Source organism: Benincasa hispida, chromosome 4, assembly GCF_009727055.1.
Source record: "Benincasa hispida cultivar B227 chromosome 4, ASM972705v1, whole genome shotgun sequence".
Taxonomy (NCBI): Eukaryota; Viridiplantae; Streptophyta; class Magnoliopsida; order Cucurbitales; family Cucurbitaceae; genus Benincasa; species Benincasa hispida.
This window is the reverse complement of record NC_052352.1, coordinates 63,745,822-63,769,466: the sequence shown is the minus strand read 5'-3', so window position 1 is coordinate 63,769,466 and position 23,645 is coordinate 63,745,822. Positions and strand designations below refer to the sequence as shown.

General features: G+C 33.7%; 4 protein-coding genes across 12 annotated transcripts; 3 read left to right on the top strand and 1 right to left on the bottom strand.

Moving 5' to 3' along the window:
- The first annotated feature begins 2,691 nt into the window (after positions 1–2,691).
- LOC120075188 lies at positions 2,692–6,311 on the top strand. Of its 5 annotated transcripts, none has more exons than XM_039028388.1 (6): positions 2,692–2,919; positions 4,007–4,085; positions 4,214–4,309; positions 4,600–4,701; positions 5,530–5,659; positions 5,787–6,311. In XM_039028388.1, the coding sequence occupies exons 3-6, from the start codon at positions 4,250–4,252 to the stop codon at positions 6,074–6,076; spliced, it is 582 nt and encodes a 193-aa protein (XP_038884316.1). In that variant the 5' UTR covers positions 2,692–2,919; positions 4,007–4,085; positions 4,214–4,249; the 3' UTR covers positions 6,077–6,311. The 5 variants fall into 5 exon arrangements, with proteins under 5 accessions (XP_038884316.1, XP_038884314.1, XP_038884318.1 ...); XM_039028386.1 differs by having other exon boundaries at positions 4,007–4,072; positions 5,787–6,310; XM_039028390.1 differs by lacking the exon at positions 2,692–2,919 and adding an exon at positions 2,947–3,826.
- A 1,674-nt stretch (positions 6,312–7,985) lies between these two features.
- LOC120075398 (probable zinc metalloprotease EGY2, chloroplastic) lies at positions 7,986–13,659 on the top strand. 2 transcript variants are annotated; one of them, XM_039028764.1, is made up of 12 exons: positions 7,986–8,344; positions 8,445–8,517; positions 9,319–9,450; positions 10,005–10,055; positions 10,156–10,266; positions 10,841–10,915; positions 11,007–11,112; positions 11,208–11,301; positions 11,577–11,730; positions 12,270–12,477; positions 12,979–13,139; positions 13,307–13,659. In XM_039028764.1, exons 1-12 carry the CDS (start codon positions 8,187–8,189, stop codon positions 13,553–13,555), a joined length of 1,572 nt encoding a protein of 523 aa, XP_038884692.1. In that variant the 5' UTR covers positions 7,986–8,186; the 3' UTR covers positions 13,556–13,659. The 2 variants fall into 2 exon arrangements, with proteins under 2 accessions (XP_038884692.1, XP_038884691.1); XM_039028763.1 differs by having other exon boundaries at positions 10,153–10,266.
- A 1,359-nt stretch (positions 13,660–15,018) lies between these two features.
- LOC120075399 (protein yippee-like) lies at positions 15,019–17,998 on the top strand. 2 transcript variants are annotated; one of them, XM_039028765.1, is made up of 6 exons: positions 15,019–15,473; positions 15,650–15,747; positions 16,127–16,170; positions 16,558–16,666; positions 16,760–16,815; positions 17,679–17,778. In XM_039028765.1, the coding sequence occupies exons 2-6, from the start codon at positions 15,652–15,654 to the stop codon at positions 17,776–17,778; spliced, it is 405 nt and encodes a 134-aa protein (XP_038884693.1). In that variant the 5' UTR covers positions 15,019–15,473; positions 15,650–15,651. The 2 variants fall into 2 exon arrangements, with proteins under 2 accessions (XP_038884693.1, XP_038884694.1); XM_039028766.1 differs by lacking the exon at positions 15,019–15,473 and having other exon boundaries at positions 15,652–15,747; positions 17,679–17,998.
- Positions 17,999–18,647: 649 nt separating this feature from the next.
- Positions 18,648–23,338, bottom strand: LOC120076550 (arginyl-tRNA--protein transferase 2-like). Of its 3 annotated transcripts, none has more exons than XM_039030411.1 (7): positions 23,188–23,338; positions 22,675–22,881; positions 22,072–22,113; positions 21,656–21,806; positions 20,041–21,177; positions 19,406–19,727; positions 18,648–19,000 (listed from the first exon to the last, which is right to left on the bottom strand). In XM_039030411.1, exons 2-7 carry the CDS (start codon positions 22,811–22,813, stop codon positions 18,884–18,886), a joined length of 1,908 nt encoding a protein of 635 aa, XP_038886339.1. In that variant the 5' UTR covers positions 22,814–22,881; positions 23,188–23,338; the 3' UTR covers positions 18,648–18,883. The 3 variants fall into 3 exon arrangements, with proteins under 3 accessions (XP_038886339.1, XP_038886338.1, XP_038886340.1); XM_039030410.1 differs by having other exon boundaries at positions 23,193–23,337; XM_039030412.1 differs by lacking the exon at positions 23,188–23,338 and adding an exon at positions 22,967–23,164.
- Positions 23,339–23,645: the final 307 nt, after the last annotated feature.

The following is a 23,645-nucleotide window of genomic DNA, read 5'->3' as shown; positions in this document are numbered from 1 at the left end:
GAGATTGACCAACGACATTTAGTTTAAAAAAATAACCCTTTTGATAGTTTGAATATAAGATGAAAAAGTTAAAACCTTTTAAATAAATCTTAGTGACCGATCTCGATCGAGATGGACAAAAAAAAAACTCGAATTTTCAAAGAGAGTTATGAAAATTGAAAATTAAAAAAAATGTTATTTCTGACAATTTGGTGTGGTTTTCGTAAGCGGTGTACATGGGTTGGATTGGGTTAGGGAGATTTTTTGGACCAGCCTGAAAATTCAAGTTGGTTGGATTGGCTACCCAAATGACCCATATATGGTCTCCAACCCAACCCAAATTGGGTTGTCGTGGAAAATTAGAGGAAATAGTAAAATCGGAGGATGTCTTTTGATTTTTGTAAAAGAAAGTGGAAATAATAAGATTTTCAGCAAAAGCATGTTGCACACATGACATATATATTTTTAATCCTCAAATTGTTCATGGTATGGTTGATTAACAGTTCTTTCAAGTATTGTGTAATTGTTATACCATGTATAAATTCTCAATAGAAATACAATGTAAATGGAATATCGTTGGTTATAAGACTTCAACCTAACAAATTCAAGAAATAAAGGTGCCGAATTTTTCTCCCATTTTAAAATTTGAATTAGTTGTTTCATATCCATTTTGATTTGATTTAAGTACTGTTAGAAAATATTCAGAATTAATCATTTTTTATTTTTTTAATCACCATTTTGATTTTAATTTATAATATATCTTTAGATTTTACATTATTTTATTTGTTTTTATTATTTTAAATTCGGATTAATTTTTTTTATCCAGATTAGGATTTCACTTAATATTTTATACATATTATCATCTAACAAATGGTACATATCATTTAAATTTTATAATTTTTTGTATTTTTTTAGTCACCTTTTATTCATTATCATCTTATTATACTATTATACTATTAATTTATCTTTTTGACAAACAAATAAGTATTCACTTTTACAATCTTCTATTTTTGTCATGTCTCTACATCGTATTGGGCTTCTTTAAGGTTTTATGATTGATGGAGTTATAAGTACAGTGTAATTGTTGAAGCTTAAATGAAAATGAAATTATGTATATAATGTAATTATACATAAACGAGCTGATTTTTCTCACCCGAATTATATTTGAATTTATATTTTATTAGCAAATTAGATTTTATCTAAATACTTATTGAATTAATCACAATAAACAAAAACTTCTTGATTTTTCTATTTATATTTGAATTTATCTTTTATTATCAAATTTGATTTTATCTAACTAATTTTCGATTTTTTTAAACGTTTGTCACAATTTCAATTGTATTTAAATATTTTTTCATTATTTTGTACATATTATTATCAAATTAATTTGATTTTTTTTCATATTATCGATGTTTCAAATTTTCATATAAAAACACATAAAAATGATTTGGTTTACTTAAAAGGAAATATATAAATGAGAATTAAACTTTAAATGTTTGAAACATGTACATGTATATAATATATATATATATATATTGTTCACTTTATTGTTAATATTATTATTATTATTACTATTATCATTATCATTATTAAAATAAGATAACAAAAAACCCTAAATCTCATATTCTTCATCTTCTTTACTTAGTCGCCCCCCAAAATCTCTTTTTCTCCTCAATCTCATGTCTGTGATCATTGGTTCAACAACCCTTTTTTAAGTTCCATGTCTTGGCTAGCTTTTGATGATCACCCTCGTCAGGTTGTCGATCTTTTTTCGCTCGCACACATGTTCCTGCTTTTGTTTCTACTTTGAATGTTGTTTTCAACAATGACGTTCTGGGATTGAAGTGCTTAAAGTTGGCTTTCAAGATCATATGAGCAACATGGTCACATGGAATGAAGAAATGAAACTCCCTACAACTTGTTTGATGTCAAATACAATCATATTTCCAATAGTCATATCGTCCTGAAGTTGCAATTCCTTCAAATACTTACTTGCTAACAACAACTTCATTGGTACAATCAACTTTGCTCTTTCTCACCTTGGAGGAAGTCTATCGTTGTAGACATCCATAAGTTTCTAATGACCCACATTACTTGGTCGTCATCTTCCCTCGCATACACACATTCTATAGGCAGTTGGAAGCGTTAAGGACCACATTGGATGATTTTAATTTCTACTTTTGAAATGTTTAGATACTATGTAACTGTGGTTCTAGAATGTTTAGGTAGAGTATATTTGTGGTATTCGAGTTTTTTTGAAATAGTGTATCTTTGCATTCTCGTTTGTACTTAATTTTGTTGTTTTGGGTAATTTTGTCATTTACTAATTAGTATTTTCTATTATATAAATTCATTTTGCTATTTTTATAATTTTGAAACATTTTTGCCATTTTTCCAAATGAAACTTTAAAATTTGCTATTTTTCTTGTTAGCCCTTATATTTTTAGTATATTTTATTAACTTAAAATACTTAAATTGTCTATAACACATATTAATAACTAAAATTTAATCAAGACTCAAATGTTAAATATCAAAATCTAAGATATTCATTACCGTCTTCCAGCAAACATCATATCAATATATATAAGTTATATATTTATAGTTATAATAGCCCATCCAATCCAGAAAACATTAAAAAAAAAAAAAATTGATCCAACCCAACTCAAAATTTAAACTAACCTAATCTCACACATATAATTTGGGTTGGATAATATGGATTGTTTGGTTGTCGGATCATTCCTAGGTCTTTTGATTTTGATTTTGATTTTCATAAATGTAGCTTGTAGTGGTCGTTTGGTTCTCTCCCTCGAGTCTTTCGTCGCCTCACTCGCACTCGGCCACTGAGTTGTCCACGTCGGAGAAGCTAGGAGCTTCGGCTTTTTATCTGCTAACATCGGTAGCATCTGTGTGGACTTCAGATAAGTAATGGTCGTCGGAACGGTGAGTGATTCTGATTGAACTTTGTTCGGCCTCTTTTTTAAAGTTGATTGCGGCAGGCTTAATGGTGTGATTGTTAGATGGTATAATATTAAAATTTTCTGCACCTATGAGCTTAAGTTTTTAAATAATATGGTATTACAGAGAAGTGTTCTACCTATTTCAAGTTCTAGTGATATAATATTAAATTTATCTTCATCCATCAACTTTGGACCTTAAACGGATTCATTGCATTGACCCAATAATGAATTTGTTGTTCTTGTGATGGGAAAATGTTGGCTTGCTTTAACCTGAGTTTCTTGTTAGGTCATAGATTGCTTTCTACGGGGTGGGAAATTTTATCAGATATTGTATGAAGAAATGGTTTAGAAAATCAAGAAATTGGTACAAATGTTTTCTTTTTTAATATAATTGAGAGGCCATTTACGATTTGAAAAAGAAGTCCTTAAATATGGAAGGAGAGAGACGGGGGGGAAAAGAAAGAACGGCTTTCTTATACAGATGACCTACATTTTGTATGTTAATGTGAGGATGACCATATGCCACAAACAACGTGTTAATCATCCAAATTGTCCCTCACACACCATTAACAAGAGTTTAGAGTGCAAATGGGCGAGCGAGAAGAAGGAGTGAGGAAGGAAGAGCCCTACTTTTGTGAAAATGACTTTAATTTCACATCCACCAATATTGCGGGGGGAGTATGGATAATTAACCGTCTCTTTTTGCTTCTTGACAATGGTAGAGAATCATATTTCATTATTTTAAAAAATTGGGACAAATGAGATCATGATAGCAAAATTGAGGTTATCCGTACAAAAAACCAATGAAAGAAAACCGTCCCATTCTGGCCAAAATCACGCCCCTTTTCTCTTTTCATTTATTCCGACACCATCCCATTCTGCTGCTCAAGGTATGTTTCTTCTATGATTCTTAGGTTTCTTTTGAACCCATATTCCTATTTTTCTCTCTCTTCTGTATGTTTGTTGGGAGACTTTAGCGTTGTAGTGGAATATTGTGATTCTTGGTAACTGTTCTATCAGGTTTCTTGGGTTTTCAGTCGTATGAGAAATCTTTCTTTATTGTCTTGCAGCTTATTCGACGATTCTTTGTTGGGTTCTGAGGTCTAGAAATGGCTCCTAGAGTGCGAAGCAAAAAGGCATTTTCTATGTGTATTTAACCTTTTTGTTGATTCCTTTCTTTCTTCCAGACGAACTTTCTGCATTTCTCCTTTCACTTGCTCTCTTGTAGATGATAATAGTATTTTTCTAATTTTATCCTAATTTGCTCGCAATTTTAGAGGGTTAACTTACGAATTGATGCTGCGCTCGATGCTATGAAACCGTTTGGATTTCCTCTGAAGTTGGTTCGTGACACGGTTAAGGAGCTCCTTAGTGTAGGTTTTTCAGATTTCTTCTCTGTTATTGTTATTGTTTTTGTGTGTGCTTCTTCTGTGGCTGTAGTTTCTAGAAATGTGGGTGGATTGATTCTTCTTTTTCATGTTATAAAACAAGAAAGGAAGCTTATTAATTTATCCATTTTCTTATTTTTCAGTTTGGGGTTATGTCATTATTTTATGGGTGGTGCCTCAAAATATTTTATTTGTTTCGTTTCTTTAAATTGATTTTCTTGCAATCATTGCGACATTTTGTTTCACTCATACATTATGGGAAGAATTTTCTTTAGGTGTATGGAGGAGACGACGGATGGGTATTCATTGAAGAAGGCTCTTATACTCTCTTGATTGATACCCTTCTCGAGAAACAGAAAGAGGGTGCAATAGAGTTGGTTAGTTTTTCCAACTACTTTTGTTGCATTTGGTTCTTAACATGCACATGTTCTTTTCTTTTGCATATTGTCTATGGATGATTAAAGATGCCAACGGAGAACCATTGATGTTTGTTTTGTTGGGTTAAGAAAATGCTTGCTTTGTAGATTTTAGTAAACTATTAGCACCAAGCGTCCTTCTTAAACGGAAAGGTGTGCACCGCACTGTTTTTGATATAAATAAGAACCGGAATATTTAACTTCATGAGAAACTCGAATTCAAAATCTCAAAGGGGGTGTTTGGTCCAAGAAGTTGGAGTTGTGAACTCCTCTCCTTGTTTGGTCCAAGGAGTTTGTGGACCCTCTGATTAAAAGAAATCACTTTTATGCTTTATTGACTCTATACATTATGGGTCCCACAACCTCCTAACTCCTCGGATTTCACAATTGAGTTCACAACTCCACTCCTTTTGCTAGTCTTAGTTAAATTGTTATCAGTTAGCACGTATTTGCTCATGCATATAGTTTTTGTTTCTCTTTTACTTGGAGCACTTTTAGTTGAACTTCTAATCACAATAATTCCACCGTTTGTGTCAACTGGGAAGTGTGCTTGTAGTTCTATTGGCACTTTAAATTCAAAATGGCTGTTGTTATGTTGAACTGTGTAGAGGATTGGTTTTTTCTCTGGTGAGCCTGTTGATCCTATTTTTGAGGTCATGACTGTTATCTTTATCCCCTCTGGAAGCAACATGATTGACTAATTATCAGAATAATGCACACCTTGAATTTTTTCTTTCCCAACGTTTTATTTCTTCAATTTTTCCACGTTTGAATGCCCATTTTCTGAAGGTTCATGATAATGAAAGAGCCAAAGATCATCAGGAGACCTCAATAGCTAGCTGTTCGTCAAGTGCTATCAATGAAATTCCCTCAAATGAAGTTACAATGATCACAGCCACATTGCCTGCAAATGATTCAGGTAACTAGTTTCCATACCTTACCAAAGTTTACATCGTTCTATAACTACTGTTATCAATTCCTTCAAATGTAATTTGGTGAGTTTAGTCGTAAAGTTGATGATTGGTGCCTTAAACTTGTAACCTCAGTACCTCACTATGTTTTAGATACATTATTTCCTGGAGATGAAAGTTATTGGAAGAGCGATAAAGCTTCTGTTGACCATGACCATCTTAGGAGTACTTTTAATCAGTCTTTACCTGCATATACCCCCAAAATACGAAGGCGAAAACCTTATCATGGCTGGATTGGTAACGATGACAAGGAGGAGGATCTTGTGTACTTAACCCCAGATCATTTGCCCGAAGAGTTTGCCAAATTACTCAATGCATTTAGAAAAAGAAAGAAGCGTTGGGACGTGGAACCTTTAAAATCATGAGTTTTTATTTGGCTGGTTTGTCTGTCGTTTGAGGAAAGAAGATAGGTGAAAGTGTAAATGGTAGTTTTTCTTTTTAGTACAATAGGGATTCGAATTACAGACTTCTTGAGTACTAACACATATCGCATACTAATTGGGATATGCTCAGTTTGACAATGTAAATGGTAATTCTGATGCTTACTTTAGCTCTATAATTTAATAATAATATTATTATTATTTTAAATAATCTCTCCTCAGGAAGCAGCTCCATTTCCTTGCGAGACAAGAAAAAACTGTGTTGTGAATTTCACCATATCTTGTCTGTTACTAACATTGGAAGTAACTTCCAAGCTTTTTAGTTGAATTGCCCACAAAAAGGTGTTTTTAGTAGTGTGATGGATTACGAGTATTTTGGTAAATGTAGCTCATTCATGTCTCTATTTTGAAAAATGAATTTACCCCTCTTCTATCAACTTCCTATGATTGTGTGTGGAAGATTTTTTTTTTTTTGAAAAAAAAAAAAAAACTAGGATGCAGGCATTTATCTTTTGTGTAACCCAAGTTGTACTTAATAAAAAGATTTGTCACCTGACAAATTTTTTTTAATTATTTTTTATTTTTATTTTTATTATGCTAAAAAAGGAAAGTATTGGATTATGTATAGCACCTAATTATTGTCCTAAAAATATAGAAAATATGATGGCGATCTCTTTTTTACAATTATGAACTTTTGTTATGCCTCCCTTTTAAAATCTTAGATAAGAAGGAAAAGTGATAAGATGGATTAAAAAAATACACTTATTTATTTATTATTAATATTATTATTAATTTAAAGTTAAATAATAAACTTGGGCTTATGGTTTGGAAAAAAGTTACAATTTAGTCCTTTTGATTTTAAAAGTTAGAATTTGATTCTTATAGGTTGATAATATTTAAAAATAGTTCATATGATTTGATAAAATGATAGGGACTATTTATGAAGGTTTTATCAAACTCTATAGATCAAATTGTAATTTTTTCTATTGGAGGGTATTTTCAACTATACACAAACTCTTATTCAAGACAAAATGATCTATGCTTATTTGAGCACAAAATTTGATAATTATGAAACAAACTAATGGGCAATTATATTAAACAATTATTATTATTTTGGATGTAAACCAAACCTTCCTTACATAAAGGAATAGGGATATTCGTGGGTTGAATTGGGTTGGGTTGTAGAATTTTTTAGACCCAACCCAATTATTTGAATTGTAAATTTTTTCAACCTAAATAATCCTTACTAAAAAATGAACTCAATCAAATCTAACCATAAAACATTTGGGTGCAAAATGTAAATACTTAAAAATCTAATTTAATTATTTTCATGTATTGAATTAAGATTAACAACCCAATTTCAATTTATATAATAGAAGTTTTCTTTTAGAGTGGAAAAAAATTATTTTTTAGAATTGTTGAAGAATAAATTATTAAAAAATAATGAAATTAAATAAAATTAAAATTAATATATGTATAAATAATTGTTATATATATATATATATATATTAGGTGAATCCATAAGCCAACTCAACCTATAAAATTTTCATTTACTTGAACCAAACTCAGTCTAAATAAGTTGATAATCCAACCCAAATCACATGATTGGATTTGGTTGATGAGTTTTTTTCGATTTATTGGACTTTTTGAACACCCCATAAAATCTTTTCATATTCCCATAATTGCCCCATAAAATGCAAAATTAGATATTAGCCCACAAGATTTTTTGTCAAAGCTCCCTCAATCTTTAATCCACTCAATAATAACACGTGCGAAGGAATAATTCGCAGTTCAGATTCGCTTCAACTTCAATTTCATCTATTCCCTAATTTCTCAATATCTATTTTTGTATTTAATATATAATAATGAATAAAGGCCTGTTTTAAAAAATAATAATAATAATTAAAAGCCGGTTCCATTTTCACCATTTTACGAATTTGCCCCTCTCGAATCGGTTTTCGTTTTTTCCGGATAATTCATTCTGCAATCAATCTCCTCGTTTTTCTCACAATTGCTTGGAGAAGCTTCAATTCATATCAATGGAGTTCTTTAATCTACTGAGTTAACTTCAGCAGTTTCGCAGCTACTTTCTTCAATGGATTTACCTGCAACTTTTCGCCGGAATTCCTTCCCTTTGTCTCAGTGCAGCTCTTGCTGTTACATTCGTTTCAATCCTTGTTTCGCTTCGTTTACTAGCTTGAGGGAGCAACAACGGATTCGTCATAGCAGCCTGAAGCTCTATCAGGTTTCCAGGTAATTTGCTTAGTTTCTAATTGGAGGCTCGTAATGCAGGGCTGTAAGGGTATCGAAATCGTTACTATTCTGTTTGTTTGTGTTGTTATGTTACTGATAGCCGTGTGAAGCGCGGGATTGCTTGTAGAGTTACTGAAACGCCGACTGAACCAGATGGCAATAATAATGATAAGGTATTCGGAATTTTCCGGCCGAATTCTTTATTATTTTTTTTCTGTTGTGGTTGTTCGTTTTAGTTTTATGAGGTTTCGTACAGATGTTTCTCTTAAGCTTACTGTTACAATTGCTTCGTAATCCACAATGTCCCTTTTCCTGTTGAATTGGAGGCGCACTAGAATCAATCGCTTTGTATTAATTTTCTATAACTTCACACGGCTGTCAGTAACATAACAACACAAACACCTCGAGGTTTAGGTTTTTCCTTCTCTTTCTGATGAGGTTCCTTTCCTTCGACTTAGGGCACAGGATTTATAGTACGACATGAGTTCTAGATTACACAGTTCTTGGTGTCATGGTTAATCTTAGAACCTGGTGTCATCTTTTTAAAAGCATATGCTTACCTGTCATGTAGAAATCACTTCCAAAATTGGGATTGGATTATGGTTAATTTTACACAAAAGCCTAAAGCGGATGTGTTTTGATAAATTTAATAATATCAATGCTTTTAACACTTTCTTCACTTGTGGGCTTGAAAGTTTGTAGTAGGCCTAATAAGTGGAAATCAATATTAGTTAGGGAGAAAATGCCATTATAGGGGTTTGGACATAGGATTGATACATCTTAAATCACTAATTAACCCCAAAAGCTCAAGCTGTCATGTTACAGTTAATTTAATTCATTACTTTAATACAAGGGAGTTGTATTTACATTCGGAAATAGATGTCTTACTTGTCTAGTGACATAGTTGGATTAATATTTCACGTCATTCTTGTGAATGGTTAAATGGGTTAATGAAACTATACCTCAACTTGTAGGAAGAACATGGCTCTGAAGGTGGAGATCAGCCATCTTTCTCCAACTCTGTCACAGAAGATAAATTTCAGCTTGATTCTCAGGCTGTTGATGAAGTCAATAATGTAGAAAATAAGGACCAAGGTGACATCCAGGTATGTATTTCTAGCTACTTGCTAACCTTATACATAAAGAAACTAGCTTGGAAATCAGTTTCTGGTTAGTAAGTGTTCTCGAGTAGACAGCCGACTGAAATAGACATTCATGCTTTTACCCGTTGATGAGTTCTAAATGATGTTTTCTTAAAGAATATGTGTCAAATTTGCCTTTTCCCAACAGAAGCCTGCAGAGCTCTATTGCATGGTGCACTTGATTGTATACGTCTATCAAGTTCTATATACAGTAGAATTATGGATTACCGACACTGAAAGTGCATATAATTCACTTGTCGTAATTAATATAACGTAGAAGGCTATATCCTGATCCTACTATCAGAAGCCAGCATATGATCCACCATTTCATTTTAAAGATCAAATCTACGATGATCCATTTTAAGACCAAATCTTCTTTTGGTTGTCATTTTTGCTTCAACGATCTTCATTTCTTGTTTGATTTCTGCTTTTAAAAATTCAACCCTGCAGAGAAGGGGTGGTTACAAAGTTAGTTTGTGACCTCAGTATATTTGAAGTGTTTTTAAACTTTGAAACAGGACATTGATAATGTAGAAGTTGCTAGTGGATCTCCCCTTCCAGGACTAAAGGTACTTATAGTTTATTGCTGTATTTCTCTTGTAACAGACAAAAGGAAAATTTTCGTGCTCCATACTTCATCTGTTATTTGTTTGATAACATTTCAAGCAGCCACAACAACTGGATGAATCATTCAGAATTCCCCGAGAAACAATTGAAATTCTTAAGAACCAAGTGTTTGGATTTGATACTTTCTTTGTGACAAGTCAGGATCCATATGAGGTGAGTTGATTACATATCTTCTCTTTTTATTTATGCCTCGTGGTTTTATATTTTTGTTTAAATTTTTATAACTAATATGAAAATTCCGAAGACAGCCTTAACCTCTAATAAAACTTGTAACCAATGTCTTGTGTATTGAATATAATATGTGAGTACTCAACAAAAAAAAAAAAAAAAAAAAAAAAACCCTAAAAGAAGAGATTTATATCAATTATCAGACAAACACGAGATCCTATCCTAAAACCAATTGGCAATGAGAGGAGTAATCCATGTTTTTTACAAAGACCACGTGGCCTTTCCATGTTTCCAATGTGAGATCTTCAACATGCCTCCTTAGGATGATGCCTTTAATACCATTTTAGAGAAACATGAGGTTCTATCTCAAAACCAATTGACAATGAGACGAGTAACATATGTATCTTATAAAGATTGAAAAATCTCTCAATCATTTTATTGTGAGATCCTCACCGATATAGAGTGGAAAAAATGATCCAGATGGCCAGATATGATTATCCTAGCCTTTTGCTATATAAACTTTGATTTTTTTTTTTCCTTTTCTTTCCACTTCTACTAGGGTGGAGTGTTGTTTAAAGGAAATTTGCGAGGAGAGGCTGCTAAGAGCTATGAAAAGATAACAAGGAGAATGCAGGTATCTCTATGTCTGCATTTGGTATTATTTACTGGTTTTTAAACATTCCTAAGTAATTAATTGCTTACTTGATATTTCGGTAACTGTACAGGATACATTTGGGGATGTATATAAGCTTTTTCTTTTAATTAATCCAGAGGACGATAAACCTGTAGCTGTTGTTGTTCCACGAAAGACCTTGCAACCAGAGACGACAGGTGAATGTTTAGTTTGTGATTGATGTATTTTACCCTTGTGGGAGTTGGAAGGTAGAAGGAATAATGACGTTCACATTAAGGTTAAAAAATTGCAGCTGTCCCAGAATGGTTTGCTGCTGCCGCTTTTGGACTGGTTACTGTATTTACGCTACTTCTCCGAAATGTGCCTGCATTGCAATCCAACTTACTGTATGAAAGTTTTCCTTTATGTGTATTGATCGTTCTCCCTCAGTCCAATTAACCCTTGCACTTTTAGTATTATCCTCTGTTAAGTGATACAAATTCAGTTGTAAAATTTTTCCATTTTTTTTTAATGTAAATCTGCTGCTTCTATTGTACAAATTTTCTTTTCCCGTGTCTTCTAGAGAACCTTTTATCTTCTCGGGAAGGTCTTTATTGCTGCTTCTTGACCTATTGACTTATTGTACTCATTTGAATTTTTAGATCTATTATCTTTGTGGCAGATCGACTTTTGACAACCTTGAGTTGCTTAAAGATGGACTACCTGGGGCTTTTGTAACTGCACTTGTTTTAGGAGTGCATGAACTCACCCATATATTAGTTGCAAGAGATGCAGGAGTTAAGTTTGGAATTCCATACTTTGTTCCTAGTTGGCAGGTGATATACATTTTTCCCTCAAGTGTTCTTTGAATCATCAAATGGTGCATCAATATTTTGCCGTGAACGCTATGCTTTTTTTTTTTTTTTTTTTAACCAACCAGCAAATCAGTCTTCTTGCACGAGGCAACCTAGTCAGAGACTGACTTATGGATGATTTTATTGAACTTAACTGGCGACATTCTTTTTATTGTATTGATATTATCTATGTTTTTGCTTGAAAATTTTGTGTTCAGCTAAAACCAAACGACCACTTCTATCAGAATATTGCTTAGTACCAATTCCCTGTAAAGGAGTTACAAGAAAATATGCTAAATCATGGGTCTGCCTTAGACAAGAGTCACAAGACTAACGTCTTTTCCCTCATAGCTCTCAGCCTAAGCTTCTCCACTATTTATATCTCCTCAAGTTCTCATCTATGCTTTCCAGCATATGTTCCTAGCAGATTTCAGTTGTTTTTTCTCTGTTCAATGCTTGTCAACTTGGGTAGAAGGCTGTCCAAATATACCTACGAAGCTAATGAACTGTTTTGGTGGCAGATAGGCTCCTTTGGTGCAATCACACGGATCCTAAACATTGTACCGAAGCGTGAAGATCTGCTCAAGGTGGCATTAGCAGGACCGTTAGCTGGGTTTTCCGTGGGCTTCCTTCTTTACATTCTAGGTTTCATCTTGCCACCTAGTGATGGCATTGGAGTTATTGTTGATGCTTCTGTGTTTCATGAGTCATTTCTTGCCGGTGGTATTGGTAATCATAATTTCTCTTATGCGTTAGATCTTTAAAGTTAATTCTTTCACGTCTTCAAATTTCAAATTTGGGTGGAAAATCTAGCCAAACAGATCGTGTGGCGTCCCAAGTTTCCCTTTAACCAATAACAAAATTGCCTGGCACTTTCAAAAGCATCATCTGGGATCTGCTTCAGGAATTTAGGTCCCATTCGATAATTGTTTAATTTTTAGTTTTTTACTTTTAAATATTAAGCACTACGACCACTAACTTGTTTCCTTATATCTGCTTTTGAGGAATGTTTTCAAAATCCAAATCAAGTTTTGAAAACTACAAAAAGAATCATTTTTCTAAGCTTGTTTTTGTTATTGAAAGTTGGTCCTGATTTTTTCAATATTTTCAAAAATTAAAAATCAAATAGTCATTGAACGAGGTCTCAGCTATTGCTTTTTTTTTTTCCTTCTGCTCTCTAGTTTGTGTAACAGACATTTAACCTCTATGCTATCCTTTTCCATTTCTCAGCCAAGCTACTTTTGGGCGATGCCCTCAAGGAAGGAACTCCTATATCCGTGAACCCTCTTGTGATATGGGCTTGGGCTGGACTTCTCATAAATGCCATCAACAGCATCCCCGCCGGAGAGCTTGATGGTGGGAGAATTGCCTTCTCAATATGGGGAAGAAAGGTATGTTATTTGAAGTTCACTTGCTGCTATCATCCTCTAATATGGTTACTTTATGATCTCGGCTGCCTGAAATCAAATGCCTTAATGGCCCCCCTTGAAATTAGTAGTGAATAGGGATGAACTAAATAAAATATTACTCTGGCTAATCAAATTCTCATTTTAAACAGGCATCAGCTCGAATTACTGGCGTCTCAATTGTTCTTCTAGGACTAGCCTCTCTGTTTAGTGATGTAGCATTTTATTGGGTGGCTTTGATATTCTTCTTACAAAGGGGTCCAATCGCTCCACTTTCTGAGGAAATCACTGATCCTGATGAGAAGTATGTTGGTCTTGGAATTCTAGTTTTGTTTTTAGGATTGCTGGTCTGCTTACCATTCCCCTTCCCCTTTACAGAAGAAGTCATCACAAATTTTTGATGTTATAGTCCATCCCTTTTTGTTTATACAACTTCAAATGTGCATTGGTAGCTACTCAAAACTTAGAAGAATTCCCCTATTCCATTCCATTTCAGTTAACTCCATTCTGATGCATGAAATTCACAATATACACCATGATTCGGATCAATAGTGAATACCGACCTCCCCCACGAATGTTTAGGCTCGGTTGTACTAATCTCAAGGGACAATTGTTTGACTCAATAGTATTTGGGTGTAAAAGAAACTCATAAGACATTAAATTCTAGGTAGGTGGTTAACATGAATTGGCCTTATTTCTTTCAAATTTTAGGTAGGTGATCACTAAATCGACGGATGACTAAATCGGATGATAGTTGTACAATTTACTTAATAAATAACTTACCTACATAGAGAATAGGAAGCTCCAAAATAAATTACGATGTTTGATAGACCGTTGGAAGTTAGGGTGATATTTTTTCCCCACCAACGATGATTTGTTCATTGATTTTCATAAAAATTTCAATAACTAGCTTTTTATTGCATTGGGGTATGTTGATGGACCATGGTTATGACTTTATTCTGGAAGGTAATTCTTCTAAATCCTCAGGCTATGTGCATCTTAATTTTAACAGTTTTGCTCCTCTTTACAAATCAATTACTACACTCTATCCTCTATGTTAAATTAAATTCATATGTTTCAACTAGGTATATTATAAACTCAAAACTATGGATATAATGTTGCCTCATAAAATAAAATATTATGTTAAAATGATAAAAAGAATTAATTACAATTTTTTTTTTTTGAAAAAAGAGTTAATTACATTTAAGTTAACAATAAAGAGTATCGTTAGGATAAGTGATAACTCAATTATGTATATCCTTTCACATTTAGATAGACCAAGCAATTAAATAGTTAGGCATGCCCTTTCCCAAAAAAAAAAAAAAAAGAAAAAGAAAAAATTGCAGATATCGGTCTAGTATAGAAACAAATAACATTAGATACGTCTTTCAATTAAAAATGGATTGTTTTAAAATATAAGAAAATAAACTAAAATATCTATAAATATAACAAAATTTTATTGTCTATGAAAGGTTGTCATTTAAAATAATTTTCTATAAAAAAATACTCTTTGAAATTTTCTATTATATTTCTTTTAGATAAATAAATGAGGGATGAAATGATGGAAAAATGAGAGGAATTCCCTCCCCCAAAGAAAGAACATGTTTACTTTTTAAAGTATTTCTATTGACCGTAGAATGACTAATTTAGTCGGTAGATCTCAATTCACATAAATTCAAATAAGTTTTAATCAAAATTTGAAAGGAGTATAGTTTTATAATTTTGATCCATATTGGTTCGAAATTCAAACTAAAGAAAGAAAAAAAAAATCAGATAATTAGGCTTTTAATTAGATTTGTTTTAATTACTCTCATTCATATTTATTAACATTTTATATATATATATATATTTTCCCTTTTTGGGTGAGAGAAAAGGGAGGGATACGAATCCTTTGGGCCATGACTGTCTTCGCTGGCTCAAAAGATCCTTAACCGACGATGGCTTCAACCCTCTTTTTTCTCTACACTTCACAGTCAGCGCCGGCCGCCGACAGCAGTCAGCTCCATGAACTTCGCTTCATAAATGGTCGTACTGGCGATGGCTTCGCTTTGATCGTTGGAAATCGCTGTTTCTCTCTAAGAATTTGGAGATGAAATGGAAATGGAGGTAATTTAGAATGAACCCAAAACCCCAAATGAGAAAATAATATAAAATTCCAAGTGGAAAATGAAGTTGAAAAGTTGATTGCATTAGCATCCACGTCGTATCGGGTTAAAGGGACCGTCTTTTCCAGAGAAAGTGGTATTTATAATTGGTGAGACGTGACCAAACTTCTCTGTCCACATTTCTTGTAACTTGCGACTACCCACAAGAAGATAGGTAAAGTTCCATTTTGATTCTCCTCTTCCCTTAATTTCCCTCTTTTTTCTTCCATTTCTTCCTTGCTTCCCACTCGATTCTTCCTCTTCTTCTTCTATCTGTTCTTCTAGTTTCTTGAGCAACTCAATTTCTGATAACCCATTTTCCCCTTTTCAATTTTTGATGAGATTTCAAAGTCATGGGGAGGTTGTTCGTGGTGAACCTTGAAGGAAGGATCTATAGCTGCAAGCACTGCCGAACCCATCTTGCTCTTTATGAGGACATCGTTTCCAAGGTTTTGATACACAATAACTGTTCATCTCTGATTTCTGATCTGATTTCGTCTATGGATTGTTCATTGATGTCCTTGCAATATTGATTGACCCTTTAATATTGTATGAAAAATATGGTGTTCGACTGTTTTTAATTGCTGTTACTAGAAGGATCACATCCAATCCCCAGGCTTCTTCTTGGGGGTTCTTCTCAACTTGATGATCTATGATGTTAATCTGAACTTTGATTGAGTATATAGACTGGTTCTGTTTATGCTCTTTATTGGTTCTACCCTTTGAATATTCATTTTCAGATTAAAAAAAAAAAAATACTAGGAATGTCATTGGAGGAAAGTGTTCTGACTTGATTTTTTTTTTCCTGTGTTTCTATAATTTATTCAGTCTTTCCAAAGCAGGCATGGGAAAGCTTACCTCTTCAATAAAGTGTAAGTTTTCCTGGATGATAGTAGTTATTTGGCCAAATATTTCCTTTAAAGAGATCCCAAATGTCCTTTGTTTCTTCCCAATGACAAACTAAGAGAATGGGGATAAAGGTCAAATCCCCCATTTTATTTCATTTTATCTAATTGCTCCATTTTAGATGTAGTTTTGGAATTCATAACTTTGTCTATTATGCTGCTCTTCCCTCGCTATTGTTTTTGGTTTCTGTAAAATTCAAGTGAATGTGTTTGTCATTTTAGAAGTAAACGTTCATCATCCTATATATGCATACAATTGAATGAAGTTCAAGCTTCTTTTTTTTTTTTTTTTTTTTTTTTTCCATGTGTTCTTTAAGAATTGAGACTAATCTTCACCTTTTTCACCTTTAACAGAGTGAATGTTTCTGTTGGAGTGAAAGAAACGAGGATGATGATGACGGGGATGCATACTGTTGCTGATATCTTTTGTGTTGGCTGTGGATCAATTGTGGGATGGACATATGTATGATATAAATCAGAAAAGCTTAGAAGGTTTATGCTGTTATGTTCTTATTAATGATGTCTTCTTTTGGTGATCTTTGATCATTCACTTCAGGAAACTGCCTTTGAAAAGAACCAGAAGTACAAAGAAGGGAAATCGGTACTGGAGCGGTAAGTAAATGTACATGATGAATCAATTTAGATCAAATGGGACTTAATATTTTCCAGTAAGTTGCTTTGAATCATTACTTTAAGAGACTTGAAGCTGCTCTAAAATGTCCATTTCTGGGAAGACCATCTTTCTTGGATCATAGTTAAGAAAATGATCTTATTCGGCCCATATAGTTTAACCCTTGAAGTATGATTCTATGAAAAATGTATTAGACCCCCAATTATTAATACATATAAGAAAAAGGGTAGAAGGGGAATTGTGCCTAGGATCCTAAATAACCGTGAGGAGGGGATCACCATGGTGTTATATAACTGAATGGGGAAGATTGCAATCGGGAGGTTGTTTTTGGTAAAGGCTGAAGCAGCTTTCGGAAGGAGAGACTGACAGCCCTCTCCAATTGGCTGGGTATCTTTGTTTTCTTTCATTTCTTTCTACATTGATCTAAGTCATTGTTTGTGGATCACGCACTGTTCTATTTTCCAATTTTGTTGGCATTACATCAGAACCCTTTTTCCTATATCAATATATCTACATCAGAGCTTGTGCTCTATTCTCTCTCCTTTTGCCTCCTCTCATTAGAGCACTTCAATTTTTCATTTTTAAACGTAATGTAGTTTCAACCATATAAGAATTCCATATTGGACATCTTCAGAAAATCTTGTCTTCAAGTATAACCATCCCAAGATTGTTGTATCATCACATGGAATATTTCTCTTATTAGAAGTCCGCGGTTGAGAAAATTTGTCCAACATAACCAAAGAAGGGGCAATGAAGTAGTAGCAGTAGTAGTAGTATGAGTTATATATAGAAGTAAGGTGGAAATGGAAATAGGGTTTTATGGATTTGTTTGTTTGATGAATAGGTTCAAGGTTTCAGGGCCTGGTGGAACTAGTTACTGGGTCAGTCATGCTCATAGTCATGAAACAGCACATGGTGGAGGAAGTGATGCAGATGAAGCTTGATGATGATGATATGATTCCAACTGTATATTCTGAACTCACAATGTTCATTGTTCATATTCTTCAAACTCATTGTTCTTCATCTGTCATTCCTCATTCCAGCAGCAGCTAACTTGCTTGCTGTTTGTAACAGAACTGGAAACATTTCATTGTGATTCTTCTTTAACAGATATTATATTACTCAATATCGCTTCGCAATACCATGATATGTTTTTTCATCAAATTTTGTGGTCTTCTTTTGGTTAAATACATCAGTTAGGCCCTAATGTTTGTCATTTTTCAATTTGATTTTTTTATTGGTATATATTAGAATATAATAAAAATGAAAATTTCGTGTTTTGGTTTAATTTGAAACCCCGCATTGTTAAAATTTGAATGAAAATTTATTACTTAAAAGATAAAATAAGCTTCTCTAAAAGGAAAAAGAATATGGTGTTATAGATTTCTGTTTGATTTAATTGGAGGGGCACTGGGGCATTTTTCGGTTTTTCTAATAGCTGGCAACTCATATAAGAAATTTATAATCCAACTGCCAAAAATCAAAATAAATAACACGTTAAAGATTCGATTCTTTCTTTCTATATCATCAATATATACAAGAGGGTCGTCTGGGAAGTAAAATTTTTAACGATAGAATCTGTTAAAGCATACTTTTTAGACCACTTAAAAATGATTTTAACTAATTAAAAACCATCCAATTATTCCACAATATTCAATGACATAGCAAAAATTGCTTAATAGACCTACTAAAGTGTTCTCAGAGTAACATTTCATCAAAATATTCGCCCCCCCCCCCCCCCCCCCCCCAAAAAAAAGCATAAGAAACAAACTTCACATTAAAACATTCATCCTGAAAAGTATGAAAAGTAACACATCCCAAACTCACCCTGTTCCACCCCTTTGATGTATATATATATATATATAACTCGAAGCATAACACTAGAAAACATTCCTCGTTAACATGGAAAAATGAAAATGGAAGGACTCAAATGCCTCAGCTGTCTGTAATGTAATTTCAAATATAGTTGACAGAGCAAATATATAAACAATCAACAGAGAGCCCTCAGATAGCTTCAAGAATTGAAGTTTGCAGTCTTGCATTTACAGGTCATCTTAGTATATAAACTATCCTTTCCGAGAGCTCTTTACCAACCACTCTCTTGTATTTAACCAACTGATTTTCTAAGTAACTTCTTCCAGAGGGGGAGATGGCTTGTTGTATATCCTTTTATGTAAGAAAGACACAAAAATAAGCATTAAAAAGCAGGAGAGATTAAAACATCAACAGAATGAATAACAGGTTCTCAGTTCAGATGGAATATATCTGATGTGTAGTAATTCCAGGCAGTACAGTAACATAACTAGAACCAAGGAACCTAATTCTTGCATTGAATTTGGTTCTTTATAAGGAATTTTTTGTATTTGTATTCTAGATTCTAGAAGCAACACATATTTCAAAATGGAAAAAGAATAAAAAATTGAATATAATTTTATACCCAAGACAACAGGACAAATCAATATCCCAAACCAACATGAGGATAGTATGAATTTCTTTTGTTACCAATATGAACTTGTAGGCGAAGGATTGAAGCAAAGCACAACATATTAACAACAAAATAACAGTATATACCTTATATCTCATACGGGAGTCGCCTATGCCGATTAAGATATTGGAGACATCTCCATCTTCCATTTCAGAGGAGGCCAGGCTACTGCTTTCAGAGCCCAAATCCTCATCAGAACTATCCGAGTAAACCTCAGCCATTTCCCCATCCTCATCCATATTAACGTCATTTGGTTCTTCTAGGAAATCGGCATTGTGTTCAAGTTCCATATCGTTTGATACCTTGAGAAGTGGTGACGATTCCCCATTTAGTTGGAGTGAAAAATCTGATAAGACTACATAGGACTTTTGATCAAGCAATGGCTTCACGGCATCAAATGGAACCCACCTGAGATACATAGCTCATGGGTCAAATTTGAAGTGACTCATTAGTCATATCATCTGTAGGAACAAGTTACTTAGAGTTGAACAAATTTCTAGTTCCTTAACGGCTCCTAATTCTAAACCACATTTGTTGCTTAGTTTCTATTACTCTTGGTGTTTGTCTAATGTCAATGGCCATAGAAATTAAGGAATTACTAACTAAAACCCTTAAACTGACTCGAGCTCTAACTGGGGAAAAACAAGACATGAATTTTAACCCCACCCTTTAAATAAAGAAATCAGCCTCAATAATCCCCCACCTACAGAGAAAAACTTACGTGTAACGAAGTGGACAAAGAAGCTCTGATGGGCGATATGTTGCCTTATATCTCATCTTTCCGCAGTTGTGAATATAATAACCAAGATAATAATATTGAAGACTGGCACAATGCGTTTGATTTTGTTTAACCCAGTCTATTTCTTGTAAGGCTGAATATTTGCCCAGAGATAGGAAAGCATAGTCAGGGTCCCAGAATAGATATTTACTCGATAAACATCTTGGAAGGATGTCTACAACACCAACTGCAACCAACTTCCCATCAATCAAATATTGCTGGTGAAAAGAACCAAAACCGCAGGGAGGAACTGTACCATCACCAGTTGAGGGAACAAAGTTGAGGGGGGTGTCGACCAGAAAACTCCTATATGAGGCTTCTGTTATACGATCTGGAGTATCATTATGCACAAGAAGCTGATAACGTCTATACAAAGCGTATTCTACAGGATCAAAACTGGACCTTTTCATGCGTATCTCAAACTTTTGTCTCTTCGGCGAAGAACATTTAGGGTTCTTGTCCGTACTGGAATCTTTACTCCTGGCTTTAGCTGTTTCCTGAGAAATGGTAGCCTTTTCACCACTCTTCGGGAAGGAAGCTTCTCCTTTATCAGAATAAAAATTAATATGTCCATTGAACGCTTTGATTGAGAAACCGGATAGCTCATCGACCTGGCTCAAATGATTTACCAACTTTTCAGCTATTATTTTAGGTATGAACCCAGTTTCTGCTGTATTACTCTCTGATGATGATAAGTTGTCATTTTTCATCTCACCAACTTGGGCACGCCTTATGCAGGCAGACAGTTGGAATGCAACATTGCAGGAGTATACAAGATCCGCTGATCCTTGAACCAACACTTTCTTCTTTGCATGGGAGACCCTTTTGACAGAAGCTCTTGGAAATTGTATGTTATGGGGAAGATCACTGCTTTTGGTATATAACCTTATGGCAACATCGACCTTATCAGACAGATGAAGCATAAAGCGGTCTTCCTCATTCTCTTTATTTTTAAAGGACATTGAGTTCTTTCCTACTGAGTGAGATTCACCATTAAGTGCATAGCTACCACCCTTGGAAGTACTTGAAACTTCTGTGTGCTCCACTGGTTTATCATGCTCCAAGGCACCATCTAAAAACCTAAAGACATAAAACTTCATCAGATATTAAATAGGAGTACATCCAATTAGATCTGAAAAACTAACATTGAAAAGGAGCTCAAGTTTAGCAATTCAAACTGAGGCAGATTGTATAAACGAATTATAGATAACTTTAACTGCTAAAATGGAACAAGAAGCCATTCATAATCTAGCATTCTAGAAATGTTGGTCAACGTATTGCCTCCCTAGTCTAATTTTAAAATCACTGAAATAAGATAAAGAAGTTTTCCCTCACTAAATTTCAAATTCAACAAAATTATAGAACATCCTTTCATTTCTATAACTAGAACTCAAAAACTCATCAAAACCCGCTATGATCAATTTGCTCAAGTAATCAAATATATTCAGATGTGAATAATGACAACATTTTCCACCTCAAAATAATATGTTGAAAGAGAAGAATAGATTACTGGGAACATGAATATAAAATTAAACACCAAAAGCCTTTAGGATCACACCTTTGAAACCGTCTAGTTACTCGTAGTTGATCTTTAGATGGAACAAAGTCAGTTGCCTTCAAACGAATTGTATAAGAAGGGCAACATGTTCTTTCCATTTCAGGTTTGTAGATATAACAGCCAGATCTTCTCCAGCCACGATCAAGGAGACCTGTGAAACAAGGAACATTATTTCAATAAATAATAGTTATGAACCTTTAAGTTGACAATACATTAAAGAAAAATTATATAGCCTATATTATATTATTACCAGAAACTGGTTCAGAAATTGATTGGGCATCCATACTAAAATATATTGATAGATATGCAAGCATGATCAACGATGTTTTAAAGAGAAAATCGGCAATGCTGCATGAACTGTGATGGCAGAGAGAAAGGAGGTCCTAAAAGACTGAAGTAATGCCGGTAATACAAACCTTGATAGTCATCAACAGTCAGATTATTTGAAGCCCATAAACCTGCCATGAAAAAGAAAGAAAGAAAGATAATAAAAGGCAGCATAAATTATGATCAGGAATACTACAGCCTGCAACAACGACAACAATAATTGTTTTCAGGTTCTAAATTCCAAACTTGCAGCATAGAAATTGATACACATTGTCTAAAGGATCAAGCTGGGGAACAACAGAACGCATCATCAAACAAAATACCTTGACTATTCATGTTTTAAACGCATATTGTGGGATTTCCCTCCTAGAAAAACTACAATTCATACGTATTATTCATTCCACCAGAAAAGATGCAAAAGATTAGAGAGTAAAGCAACAGTTAATCAATACAGAACTCTTAACGATTATCCCATGAACTTGTAATTCTATTACAGCCCAAAGTACAAAAAAAAGAGGTAGAAATTCGTCAAAAGAATAACCCAACATATCTCACATATGAAAACACCAAACCAAATTAACTCAACCAATTCCAAAAAGGATCAAATAATTAAAGAAACTAGCGATGAAACGAAAGAACCCAGAAGCAGTAACAGAGAAACAATTCAAGAAATTCATCAAAACCAATCAGACCGTGAGTGATGCTGCCGCGAGAACTAGATTTGCAATAGCCACACGAGGATTTTCGTTTTCTACAGTCATACACAACGCTTTCCCCTCTCTCTGTAGCACCAATAGTACTACTGCTCGCGTCGCTCGTCTTTCCAGCCATTTCCGATTTCTTTCACAACGTTAATATCACCTATCTTCTCTACTACGCTTTCTGCATCAATCTAAGGTCTGCAAAGGTAGACTTTCATATATTAAGACTCCGAATTCGTACAAGAATCGTCATTTAAAAATTAATATCGTGAAGGCTACAGACCTGGTTGGTCAACAATGAAAAGAAAACCAATTAGGGGTTTGAATAATTCGTAGTTATTCAATTGATCTATATTTTTGTGAGGGGTCGGGTAGATATATGTTCTTTGGAATGATCCTGAAAGTGGAATCTTCCTATGAAATTACTTCAGGGAAGATAATCATCGTCTTCTTTACGACTTAATTTGCAGTCTCAAAACTTCGTTGAAAAAGAAGAATGGTTACCTTACCTCGAAGTAAACATGCGATTAAGCTTCAACTGCTTCACAAATAACCTACATTTCTTCACTGCAAAACCTCCCATGATGATTCCAATACTTCGTAATTTGCAACAACACTAGAACAACCATTTTTATTTATTAGGTTAAATTACACTTTCTTTCTAATTACACGTATTAATGAACTTCTTAGACATTATTTAACGTTTAAGAACCTTTTAATTTTTTTTTCTTTTTTATATGAATGATCTTAATTTTGCGATCTAATGTAGTTTGTCTCAAATTTAGAAAATGATGAAAGATCATGCATGTTAATTATACATACCGTTCCTTGTTATTTTAGTATGTAATTAAAGTCATCTGTATAATAGTACATTCATACTCTAGGACTCTTCCTCCCTCTCTCGTGCTCTTTCTCCCTTTATTGTTCAATTAATCTAGCACAATAGTACTCTTGTAGGCTAG

What these genes read in the sequence shown, in the direction of transcription:
- LOC120075188 (XM_039028386.1), top strand. Translation starts at nt 4,046, where the DNA reads ATGGCTCCTAGAGTGCGAAGCAAAAAG. An exon ending in CTAGAGTGCGAAGCAAAAAG is followed by an intron (nt 4,073 to 4,213) that starts GCATTTTCTATG and finishes TCGCAATTTTAG; the next exon opens with AGGGTTAACTTACGAATTGA. An exon ending in AAGAGGGTGCAATAGAGTTG is followed by an intron (nt 4,702 to 5,529) that starts GTTAGTTTTTCC and finishes CATTTTCTGAAG; the next exon opens with GTTCATGATAATGAAAGAGC.
- LOC120075398 (XM_039028763.1), top strand. Translation starts at nt 8,187, where the DNA reads ATGGATTTACCTGCAACTTTTCGCCGGAATTCCTTCCCTTTGTCTCAG. An exon ending in AGATAACAAGGAGAATGCAG is followed by an intron (nt 10,916 to 11,006) that starts GTATCTCTATGT and finishes GTAACTGTACAG; the next exon opens with GATACATTTGGGGATGTATA. An exon ending in ATTTCTTGCCGGTGGTATTG is followed by an intron (nt 12,478 to 12,978) that starts GTAATCATAATT and finishes TCCATTTCTCAG; the next exon opens with CCAAGCTACTTTTGGGCGAT.
- LOC120075399 (XM_039028766.1), top strand. Translation starts at nt 15,652, where the DNA reads ATGGGGAGGTTGTTCGTGGTGAACCTTGAAGGAAGGATCTATAGCTGC. An exon ending in GCTTACCTCTTCAATAAAGT is followed by an intron (nt 16,171 to 16,557) that starts GTAAGTTTTCCT and finishes CACCTTTAACAG; the next exon opens with AGTGAATGTTTCTGTTGGAG. An exon ending in CAATTGTGGGATGGACATAT is followed by an intron (nt 16,667 to 16,759) that starts GTATGATATAAA and finishes CATTCACTTCAG; the next exon opens with GAAACTGCCTTTGAAAAGAA.
- LOC120076550 (XM_039030411.1), bottom strand. Translation starts at nt 22,813, where the DNA reads ATGGCTGGAAAGACGAGCGACGCGAGCAGTAGTACTATTGGTGCTACA. An exon ending in TCGCGGCAGCATCACTCACG is followed by an intron (nt 22,114 to 22,674) that starts GTCTGATTGGTT and finishes TTTTCATGGCAG; the next exon opens with GTTTATGGGCTTCAAATAAT. An exon ending in ACTCCCGTATGAGATATAAG is followed by an intron (nt 19,001 to 19,405) that starts GTATATACTGTT and finishes CTTACATAAAAG; the next exon opens with GATATACAACAAGCCATCTC.